This window comes from Euleptes europaea, chromosome 3 (assembly GCF_029931775.1).
Source record: "Euleptes europaea isolate rEulEur1 chromosome 3, rEulEur1.hap1, whole genome shotgun sequence".
In the NCBI taxonomy this organism is placed as follows: Eukaryota; Metazoa; Chordata; class Lepidosauria; order Squamata; family Sphaerodactylidae; genus Euleptes; species Euleptes europaea.
This window is the reverse complement of record NC_079314.1, coordinates 4,877,962-4,890,059: the sequence shown is the minus strand read 5'-3', so window position 1 is coordinate 4,890,059 and position 12,098 is coordinate 4,877,962. Positions and strand designations below refer to the sequence as shown.

Sequence of the window (12,098 nt, the reverse complement as noted above, 5' to 3'; positions counted from 1 at the left end):
AGAGAAAATTGTGGTATAAAAACCAACTCCTTCATCTTCTTCTTCTGTTACTGACTGGATGTCAAACTCCTGCCCCAAATCAGCCAGCCCCATTTCATTTGCCGTGGCTGAAGGAGTGCCGGTTTCTCAGGGTTTGTGGTCTACGAAAGGAAGGTGTAGCTAGGAGTAAACCAAAATGCTTTTGACCAACGATGGGTGTTAGTTGTTAGGGATTTGGACCGGGGAAGTATGGATTCAGATTCTCATGAAAGATTTGCCAAATATTTTTTTTTTCCAAACGCTGCTGCTCTTCAGAGCAATTTGAGATTAGGATTTACATGTTGCTGTGCTAAGCAAGGTTAGCATGTTTAGCTCAAAAGCATCTTTGGAGCAAGCTAAGTCAAGATGTATGGGGTGGGAGGGTGGAGATGGAGAACAGCTGTGGCCTGTTTCTGGCAGGATGTAGGGAGAGGTATCCCCGAGTTCCTGGGTAAAACTAACTTGTGCCCTTCTCCGCTGCCTTCAGCTTCTTGGAACAGCTGCATAAACACCAGGGGGCAGTGCTACACCCTGATTACAAAACCTCATTCCGGTCTTTTGAAGATGCCTTGCAGAGGCTCCTGCCCTACCACGTCTACCAGGGAACGCTGCCATCTCCTCATGACTACCGGAAAGGTGAGTTTATCTGGGACTTCCCTCCCTCCCCCCCCCCACATCAGATGTAAATGAATCAATTACCTTTGCTTCTGTCTGCGCCAGGATACTGAAGATACTTGGTATTTGTTAGATTATTTTCCAACGCACTTGGATCGCTTCACATACATCAGAGCTGGAATTCACAATCAAACTTGATATTTTGCCTTTGAGCTAAATCAGATTTTTTTCGCCTTATAAAGCAATAATATTGAGACCTCAAGGGAGGACCATCTTTCTAATGATACAAATTGCTGAGAGTCGAGTGCTTCCTGGGCCACAGTGGGAATATGGGGTGAGGGGAGAATCTACTCTGGTTGAATTATGGTTGGATTCTTATCTGGTTAGATTATTATCTCGCTGCAGGTGCTAATTTTCTGCCCCCAAGCATTTCTCCTCAGCTCTAATCTAGTTGATTACATTGTGCCTCTACATCCTGCGTTCCTTCTTTGCAATACCCCTCCCACCTTCTGACTGGGATGTAAGGGATTCAGAGATTTCCATTCCAACTCATATCTGACCAAGGAGCTTTGATTCTCAAGAGTTTATACCCCCTCCCAATCTTGTTGCTCTCTGTGGTGCTACTGGACTCAAATCTAGCTGTTCAGGTTGGATCTGTCATTCTGCGGAGGGTTAGGCCCCCACCCCTCTTTCATCTTCTTTGCCTTTTGTGTAGAGTGTGCATCATTCTGTTGCCATCTCTGTATCCATTTTATATATCTACTAAAAACAGATTATTTCATGCAGTTGAATTAAGTTCCTGAAAATTCATGCCATGATAAACTTGCCTGTTTTTAAGCTGCTATAGGACTGTTTCCACTACAACAGACCGACATGGCTATCCTTCTGCATGTATTTACCTTAGTGCATTAGAAGTCTTGCTTGCTTGCTTGCTTGCTTGCTTGCTTGCTTGCTTTCTCCTTGTTCTTAGACTGAGGTCTTGAACAATAAAACCATAAAACTTAAATAAGACTCTAAAAACACCTTATTTCGTCTCTTCTCTGCAGCCTCCAAAAAGCGAGCAACAAAATAACCAAGCTATGGGTCAGATTCCTCTAAGAGAAACTGAACCTTTTGCTCCAAAGTTGCTCGAGAAGATGTGGACCATGGTATAATCCATTTTAGCCTAAGGTGGTATATGTAAGGACAATGCAAAAGGATATGTACCAAGGAGTCCACTGACAGAAGAGGGCAGGGACACAGCCGATCTGAAAAAAGGATCTTTAGCATACGGCCCAGCAAAACCATTGAAAAAAGGCAATTAAATCTTGAAAGCATACAGATTCTACATAACTTTGGACTAACCAGAGAATCCATATAGAAAGGAAGACTACCCTTAGATAACAGGCCCAGGGCAAGTGGAGAAAATGTCCTCTGAGCGTCAAAATGAGGAGAGCCAGCGTGGTGTAGTGGTTAAGAACGGTGGTTTGGAGCGGTGGAGTCTGATCTGGAGAACCGGGTTTGATTCCCCACTCCTCCACATGAGCAGCGGAGGCTAATCTGGTGAACCGGGTTGGTTTCCCCACTCCTAAACATGAAGACAGCTGGGTGACCTTGAGCAAGTCATTCTCTCTCAGCCTCACCTACCTCATAGGGTGTCTGTTGTGGGGAGGGGAAGGGAAGGTGATTGTAAGCCGGTTTGATTCTCCCTTAAGTGGCAGAGAAAGTCGGCATATAAAAACCAACTCTTCTTCTTCTAACTCTTATTTCTAGCATAGATCAATTTGGCTGCATGTTTTTTACATTGATGTACAGAAGAAGAGTAAAGGTCTTCCACCTTAGTGCATTAGAAGCATCTTTCCGGTAATTCATACACCTTTCCTTGCAGCACTTCCTGTCTGCAGGAGGCAAGCATATAACCTTTTCCTTCCTTCATTTCCCTGTTGTGCTCCTTTCTAGTAGATGAAGAGTTTGAAATGGTGTCCACACAACTATTAAAACGCACACAAGCCATGCTGAACAAATACCGTCTGCTGCTCTTGGAGGAATCCCGGGTAAGCTTTTCTGCTTGCAGCTTCCTTATTAGAAAGATTGTCAGCAAACACCCTGAATTCTTCCTTGGCTTGAGTGGTGAGTGTTCAACTGGCAATTCATTTGCCAGCAGGTCAAAAGAGTGTTTGCATTTTCAGGGTCTATAATAGGGGTGTGTCACCATTCGCTCCTGGGTTTGGTTTGTCTCTGTGATTGGAAATGCACACATTGAAGAAGTGGTTTTGTGGAGAGACAGGGATGCACAGGGCAGTTGGTAAGCCACCAAAACCTTCTGATTTTGCTCCAGAGAAGCCCAGGTTCCGTATCTAGATTAGTGACTCTTATCTTTTTAATCCACTATTACCTACCAACGTGCACACAACACATTATCTTCTGGTTAGATTGCTGCTTTGTCTGAATCCTTAACAATAAAGACAAATGGGGGACTGAAATTTTTCATTAGGAGATGGGAACAGGCCATTTTCCTTGCATGAGAGCTTCACTGGTGGTTTGCTAAGCAGCAACGTTGGAGGTGACCTGACCCTGCCTTGAGCAGGCTGCTTCCTTTGTACCTGACTGTGAACCCATTCGGAATTCGGGGAGCTTATATGGACAAACAAAAGGAATGAAAACAGGGTGAATTTATTGATTCTCTCCCTCAGTTTCCCCCATCCCAGCTTTTTATTCAGTTAATACAGAATTGTTTTATCCTTATTGTTTATGCATCTCCATCAATTTGTACAGTATAGTGAGCTTTACAGTTTCATACATTAAAAAAAATCCTCACCCTGAGAAACTAAATTTCATCAGTTGAGGAGTTGATCGAGGGAATGGAGAAAATAACAAAATGAGGATGGGGTTTAAAGAGGGAAGGGGAAACTGAGACTCGGATTGGTTCTCTTTACACTCAGCGATTGTCCTTGATTTTCCTTTCACCTATACCATGCACCAATATTCTGTTCTCCGTTGGCAGCGAGTCAGTCCTTCAGCAGAAATGGTAATGATTGACCGGATGTTCATACAGGAAGAAAAGACCACCTTGTCTCTCGATAAACAGCTAGCAAAGGAGAAGCCGGGTAAGAGAGGCTGTATTTTTGTTTTTGTTTTAATAGCTTGCTTTCCCAGTCCCCTACATGAAGCCTGCTGGGTAACCTTGGGCTAGCCACAGTTCTCTCAGAACTACCTCACAAGGTGCCTGTTGTGGGGAGGGGAAGGGAAGGAGATTGTAAGCTGGTTTGAGTCTCCTTAAAGTTAGAGACAAGGGGGGTATAAAAACCAACTCCTCTTCTGTTGCTTATTCTGTTGCTTATTCTTTGGTTTTCCTGTGATTGTGCTAAGTGCCTTTTCTCTGGCCAGCAAGTATAACTACATTTGAGTCACTCCCAGACTTCTGGTTTCAGAAGTACAGTAGACAGCTAGAGTATGACGTATAGGGGTTAGGAAGGTCTGACTGAGCCTGTGATTTGAGAAACTAATATAATAATGGTGAGAGCAGGGGTGGCCAGCTGGGGGTCCACAGAGCAATTGAATCTGTCCCTCATTACCCTGGAGATTTAATTGTGTGGTAAACCTTTTTGTCTTTTCCCCCCCCATACAGTTTCACCTGTGAGGTTTTCAGGCATACTTGATATAAATATCATACCAAATGCTGGTATAAATGCTCTCTTGCATTAATTATGTAGACCAAAGGGCCACTGGTCTGACTGGCAATCCTCCTCCTCAGGGTCTCTTTAGAGAAGCACGTTTGTTCCTCATCCCTGTCCTCTGGCTCAGTGACTTCATATCATGCGAGTTCATGGGCTCGGTATCTGTGATGCTGTCACCGCTATGGAATGCCAGCTTTATTTATAGAGATAGATAATCTGCGAGACAGGTTGGGTTGTTCCAGCCACCACTTTGTATCTAGAGGCTCCTGAGATTAGAGGAGTCAGGTGTCTCTGACTACCATTACCTACATCAACAGTGTCATGACCTGCTTAGTCTGCCATTGTCTGAAAGAGTGATGTCTGCCGTTCTCTTGCAGATGAGTACGTCTCCTCGTCTTCGCGCTCCCAGAGCTTTGCTTCTCTGGCTCAGGGCTGCGTGCCCAGCAGTGTGGCTTTGGCTTCTGAGAACCTGAAAGCCCCTCCGGTGCAGATGGCAACCCAGATCAACCCCACCAAACTGGTCATCAAGCACAGCGGAGGCTCACCTTCGGTCACATGGGCTAAAGCTTCTCCTGCCTTGGATGGTGATGATGACGCCTTGCCCTCCAGGAGCAAACCGCCCATCAAAACCTATGAAGCCCGCAGTCGGATTGGCCTGAAGCTGAAGATTAAGCAGGAGGCGGGGCTCAGCAAAGTGGTTCACAACACTGCCTTGGACCCGGTTCATCAGACGACGACGCCCGTGTGCACGGTGATCAAAACAGCTGACCAGCACTTGTCTGCTTCGGCTGTTGCTGCCGCCGCCACCACCACCACCACCTCCTCCTCAATTGCAGGGCAAATGAACGGGACAGTCGACCACGTCACTGCAGCGCCAACGGAGAAAAAGCCCTTGGCGACCTACTGCAGGCTTCCCCTCCGCAAGACTTACCGGGAGAATGTAGATGCTTTTGTAGCAGACAAAGCCCCTGACGCTTGCTTGAAAGGGGCTACCCCAAAAGCGGATATGGTGCCAAGCACCCTCATCATCAAGCAGGACGGTGGCTCCAGGAGCGTTATCACCTCCCACAAAACTCATGAGAGCCCTTCTGGGGCCGTGGCAGAGAAGGGCAGGTCAGAGGAGAATACCAAGCATACTTTTTTCAACCGGAGTGATGCCCGTTCCTTAGTGATGCAAGAGAGCCCTGCCCCTCCTAAGACCGACGATTCAACCAGTGGCCTTATGAAGGAACTAGCAGAGGTTGAGGATGAGTTTTATCACCGAATGATAAAGACTGAGCCCCCGGACCACGGCTCTGCCTCCGAACTCACGTGGGAGGTTCCCCTGCCCCCAGCCAAACGTAGGAAATCAGAGTCTTTTGACGTAGATAACGCTAGCTTCTCCAGTGACAGCCCCCAGGATGACTCCCTTAATGAGCATCTGCAGAGCGCCATCGACAGCATCCTCAACTTGCAGCAACCTCAGGTTGGGGGCCAGAACACCCGGACACCCTCCTCCTCGTACAACTCCTCCTCCTCCCCTTTCTCATCACCCACCCACCGCACGGACACTTACCTTGCCCCTAATCACAATGGTGGCCTTGGAGCAAGGACGTTGAACAGATAACAGGAAACTAAACCATGCAGAGACTGTATAAAGTGAGCCAAGGACCGAAGCTGTAGCAGCTTCCGCTGGCTGGGAAACGGTTGGAAGCTAAGGTGCCACTTCCCAGAAACCCAATGGATTGGGCCTGACACCAGAAGGAAAAAGCTGGGGGGGGTCTGGGGTGGGAAGATGATGTTCAAATGAGGCTTCATCCATTCAAGTGTTTATATGATGGGTTTTGGTTGTTTGTAAAGTACAAGCTGTGGCTGGACTTACAATACACTTGTCTCATCACATGCACCATTTTTTTTAAAAAAAATGCAGCAAATGCAAAGCAGAGAGGCAAGTGGGAGGGGGTTGGATTTGGGGGCCCATAGGTAGTGTTGGCTGTGTAATATTTAGATTCTGTAACAAACTGCTAATTTGAATCTCTGAATGATGATGATCGGGTTTTATCCCCCCACCCCCCAAATCTCACAACTATCTTTAGGACATTTTAACAAATCCCACGTTGGAAGCCAGTGGGGAGGCCAAAGGAATTGGACGGGGAGACTGCTCCACAGAAGTTGCCACAAGAGGTGGTTATATAATTGATTTGTCAGATTTCTTTTTAAGTTATTTGAAGTATAAAATGTCAGCTCGTTTTTTTTTTTACAAAAAATAATTCTGAACAAAATTCAAAAAAAGTGATACAAACACTAATGCTTACTTTTAAAAAAGCATGAATAAGTTTACAAATAAACCCGTTTCAAAGAACAAACCGGTCCCTTTTCAGACATAGGTGGATCTGGATAACACAGCAGGGATGGGTGGGGCAAGGAAAGTTCTAGCAAGAAGGTATGGATTGGTCTCTTTCCTCCCCTTTTAAAACCACATCCACCCGAAAGTTTGACAACAGTGTGGTCAGAAAGAAATCTCCTCTTGCTGCATTCAAGCTCTAGGTGGATGGGCACTCTGCACACTGAAGCTTGCTTGGGGAAATTCAAGCAAGGGAGGAAAGCTAAGCATGTTCTTGCTTGCTGTATTTGCTTTTGTGCTTTTTCATCCTTCTGACCTGGGCTTCTCCTCTGGCCCTCTCCCATGGTTTCAGTTTACTCACCTTGGCCTTTTCTGTTCTTTAAACCCATGGCTTCACAGCTCTCCTTTTTGCTTACTTGCACGTGCCTCAGAGTCAGGACAGAAACTATTTCTCTCTAGTCTGCAACAGGAACAGGTAGCTCAGTACATTCACAGGTACAGCTCAGGATGGTGGGTTGTTTTTTTCCTGAACAGAGGCATTTCCTAGAGAAAGAGGAATTCCAAGAATGACAAGTGAAATGTGTGAAGGGTTTCTTCAGGCAAGCCAAATGTTTGGTTAGCTGAGCTGCTTCTAAATCCTTGAAAAAAAGGGAAAGGTTCCGTGCTGTATAGTAGGTAAAACAAACCAGAAACAGCACGCAAGAACAATGTGATATAAATATAAATATATTAAAGTGACAAGTTAAAAGGTGAAATAAGCAAAAATACAAACAGAACAATATACAACAAAAAATTCCCAGTCTAGACAATTCAAACAATCATCAGAAACTGATATGATATAACAAGTTCAAAGGTAAGTATTCAGATCACAGATCTTGAAAATGCTTGTTCTATATAATCTTCATCAGCGATGCAATCTGTGCGTAAAACATACTTATATTGACATATATTTATGACTAGTTATTTAACAAAAATTATTAGTATTAAAACCATCATATTATACAACAAAAATATTATAATTATAATATATCATTCTTACAAAAAAAAGAGGAAATAGAAAGCACCTAATAGGTATCATTTCATAACGGACCAGACTGGTTCCTCACAAGGATCTCAAAGACAGGATGAGAAAACATTTCCCTTCTTTTCAATAAGACAAGAATTGCAGGTGTGAGCAATGAAGCAAAAGGTTAGTTTGCTAACTAAAAGGAATGGCTCTTAAAGGAACAGCAAACAATTTGTATCATTATGCCTATAAGAAGCAAGAATAGTCAATTTCAGTATTCAAGCATATAAGTATGTTTTATTATGCACAGATTGCATAGCTGATGAAGCCCATAGCAAAACGTGGTCACATGATCTAGACAACACGTCCTATCAATGAAGCTATGGATTAATTCTTGATGTTTGTTCCCAAGCCTGCTGTCTACTTCTTCCTGCTAAAGAGAAATACAAGATTATATAGAACAAGCATTTTCAAGATCTGTGATCTGAATACTTACCTTTGAACTTGTTATATCATATCAGTTTCTGACAATTGTTTGAATTGTCTAGGCTGGGAATTTTTTCTTGTATATTTTGTGCATTTTGTTCTGTTTGTATTTTTGCTTATTTCACCTTTTCACTTGTCACTTTAATATATTTATATTTATATCATATTGTTCTTGCGTGCTGTTTCTGGTTTGCTTCTAAATCCTTGGCATGCCTCTTGTCTCGATTCACAGAAAGATAGCGAGAGAAACATTCACGCACTAGTTTTAATCACAGGAGTGACTTTTGGAATCATGCATGTGAACCAAACAGCTACTGCAGAACGCAATACCAGCACACATCGAAAGATTACAAGGGTCCTAAATGGGAACTGTTAGTCCCACTTTACACCTTATCTAGGTCCTGAAAATGAGACTTCTTTGTCCCAGCATGGTCGCATCTCCAGACTTCCCGAGCAACATTTGTTCTCTGATGCTTTCTCTTGCATGCCTAGGTTCCTTATTCCTGTGAGGCATTTCGACCCTATTTTCTCTTGTGCATCTTATGGATGCTGTCCTTGCTCTGTAGGGATGGAGGCTGAATGTGTTGCTGAACTGGAACACGCACACACCATCCACTGTTTTTAGGTGGCATCTTGTACCCAAAGAAAAACAGGGTCATCTTTTCTTCCTCCACAGCTGGATTGTGTGAGGTAAAAGGGCTAAAACCTGCAAGCCAGGCAGGGCAATGGCTTGTCAACAGACAGTGTTTTGTTAGTCGAATGATGTTCCCGTTTTTGAGTTAGACAGAATCCTTCAATGGTTAGATTCCAGGTAGCAGATTCTCAGCTCTTGAAAGAGCAAAGATACTTACTATTCAAATGATTTTAGTTGTGTGAGGTAGCAGCCCACTTATGGCCACCCTTACCACTTGAAATGCATGCCAAATAGTATGCTGGCCAGCAGGAATAGTTATACGTTTGAAGTAATACAACCACTATAGAGTAGGATTGCTGGCAACTGAATGTATACTTGCTTTGATTCAGATGTGAAGTACCACCACTTCTTCCTGAGCAGACGTTTGGTATAATTTGCAGGGTTACACTCTCTTACACTAGGAGAAGGTGATCAAACCTTACTGCCATGTCTTATTTTATATTCTCGCATACACACGCACATACCACAACACAGCAAAACAACCTGTACCAAAGGGCAAAGCCATGCACTGGGTTTCCAGATTTGGCATCTGTTTGAAAGACATAAGAACTGGAGATTGCACACACAACTGTTGGGAAGGTGGGCCATGTGCAAAACCAACACACCAGTGAAGAACATACCTCCAAAAAGTGAAGGTTGATAGGCTGTAATCAGTGTCATTTTATGTATGCATGTTGAAACACTCTTGGCCTTCCTCTTCAGGGGATTTTTTACATGAGGGTAGTGGTAGAAGGAAAGTAGGACAGCAGATCTGTTAAATGCCTGATGTTACAGCTTTCTTCGTGGTACTAACACCCTACAGAGCGACACAGTACAGAAGTAACGAACAAAAAAGAGGTAGTGCTTGCTGTTTTAAAATGCGGAGGGTTTCCTTGGTCCCCATTTGTTAAAGTTCCAGTTTTGCTTTGTGTGTTTGAGGGCCCCTGATCTTTAGCATATCTGAATAGGATGTTCTTGTTGGGTCAGGTTTGGTTGAGAGTCCAGTTGTGAACTCATGCTTCCAAGCATGCGCCTACTACTTGGTCTATCTGAAGTCCCTTCTTACATTCTCTTCTATCTTTTCCTTAAAAATCAAAACAGATGTTACATTCTTATATACATTTTAGAGAACTGCTGATGCTGCCAACATGTATTGTTTTTATTCTTATTGATTAGAGGCCTGTTGCTCATTATTTTCAGAGTTGCCTAATAATGAACAGCCAATTTATCTACTACCAAAATTGGATTTCTTATTTTATGCCACTGCATTCCCTGAACCCCCAGCTCTTCATCTCCCCCACCCAAACTTATAAAAAAGATGAATTCCTTTTCTTGACATCACATTTTCAGATTAAATGCAGGCTGACCCACCCTTTGGGCCTTCAATCCCAGAGTATAAACCAAAAGCAAGAAGGCCCAACAAGCTCAGCTTGGAGACGAGCTGTTTGTCCTTTTGGAAGGATGCCAAGCAGGTTGCATTAAGCCATTAGCTATACATCTTTGATTTTCTCTCTTCTCCCCTCAGACTTCTTTCTTTCCAAGAAAAAAAATGCTATAATTCTGGTTTTCATGGCATGGGAATTGCTTCAACTGCCTTCCAAATTCCTTCACACACTCCTCTCAATGTTTTCCCCCCCCCCCTGTCTGCCTTGAAACAAAGTCTCACTCTTTGATACCTGCTTCTCTGATTGTCACAATCCCAGCCCTGGCCATAAAACTGATGAAAAATTGTTAGGGACAGTTTTGGACTCCAGCTTTCTGGAGAAAAAACCTGTACCAGCCAGAACTGTAGGGATGCAATAGCTTTTCTAAGTTTGACTTTTTCAAAATAATCATAATACTAACCCCCCCCCCCAAGAATTTGAATTGACATTCTGTTAGTGTGGGACTCTTTATTTTTAAAAGTAAAAGTAGTCTGGATTTTCAAAAGCTGTTCTTAAATCAAGGCCTTTTAAAGGGATCTGACAATTAAAACTGACATTCTGGCCATTTACTTCTAAGAGTCTCAAGTCTTCCAATATTCACCCTCCCCCAATGCCAAACACAGTTAAGTACAAGGCCTCAATGTTATCTACATGCTTGTTCGATATATTCATTCTGAGAAATTGAAAAACAGTTAATGAACCAGCTTGTGCATTCTGGAGGAAATCCAGTGCTATATGGGATATAACTTCCTTTAAAAGTGAAGAGGGGGAGATATTATGATTTTGTGGCTTGTTGGGGTTGCCTGGGTCCCATGCATGCCATCTTAGATCAGTTGCTTATTTGGAGTCCTAAGCAGTTTTGTGCTGCCCCAGTAGGCATGTGGGTATGCTGCTGTGCGAGGTTTGCTTTAAAGTATTTTTTAAATCCCTTTGCTATTTTCTCCCCTTTCTTTGAGCACTGCAGAGTTGCTGGAATATATCAAGAGCTGTTACAGTGCAAATGTTTCATGTTTAGTTGTTCACTTGCCAGACCTGTTTTGACAAAGGAGAAAAAGGCACATTTTTTGGCTCTGAAGGTAAAGAGTTAACCCATCTGTAGCTTTCAGTTAGATGGCTAAAGACAGAGTTTGGGCCTATTTTTTATTATTTTTTCTCTTGCCTTTCCATCGTTTATATTTTGAGCAAGGACAGAGGACATTCAAACCTATCACTAGCTGTTCCATTTCGTTTTACTTTCTGACCCATTTCTGTGCACAATACAGAACGTGCCTGTATTTGTTGGGGGGGGGGGCTGGTTATCCATGTCAGATCCCCCCCAAAATAAGAGTTAATGGCCTTTCTGCCCTAAAATGTTGTTACAGAAGAAAAGCAGAACATTCTGGAGAATGCTGGTTGTTGGTCCCAAACTAACCTTTAGCATCTATTTCCCCCCCCCCCTTAACCTTGATTGTGTCTTGTGAAAGTAGAGGAAAACGTTTGTGTCTTAAAAATACAGTTTACTGGAGAAGAACTTTTTTAGGGATATTATGGAACCAAAAAGAAGGTTAAAAAGTCAAAGTTTCTCTCTCTCTCTCTCTCTCTCTCTCTCTCTCTCTCTCTCTCTCTCTCTCTCTCTCTCGGGAGGGGGGGTTTTCGACAAAGTATGTTTCAAAACTCGCCCGATTTTAAAAAAGGGTGTAAATTGTGTAAGAAAGTTAGTATACCAGCACCGTGGTTCCAAGCCTTACGTGTGCCTGAACTGGGGAATAGTGCCTCGCATTGGCACTATTACTTCCACAAGGGGTCTCTGGGCCAGGGTTCAGAGTTTCTTACCTTATGATGCAGTCCCCTGAGAAATTCTCCTGCATATGCTGCTGTTGGGATGGGAGGGAGCTATGCTGTTCTGCAGCTCCCATTC

General features: G+C 43.5%; 1 protein-coding gene across 1 annotated transcript in view; it reads left to right on the top strand.

Annotated features, from left to right (window-relative positions):
* The window catches only part of BICRA (BRD4 interacting chromatin remodeling complex associated protein), a 148,925-nt gene extending 142,611 nt beyond the window's left edge, over positions 1-6,314 (top strand). The window contains exons 12-15 of the mRNA XM_056847532.1: positions 506-654; positions 2,572-2,666; positions 3,617-3,719; positions 4,667-6,314. Coding sequence (XP_056703510.1) covers positions 506-654; positions 2,572-2,666; positions 3,617-3,719; positions 4,667-5,895 — 1,576 coding nt within the window. The 3' untranslated portion in view covers positions 5,896-6,314. The remainder of the gene's footprint in view (positions 1-505; positions 655-2,571; positions 2,667-3,616; positions 3,720-4,666) is intronic.
* The last annotated feature ends 5,784 nt before the right edge of the window (positions 6,315-12,098 follow it).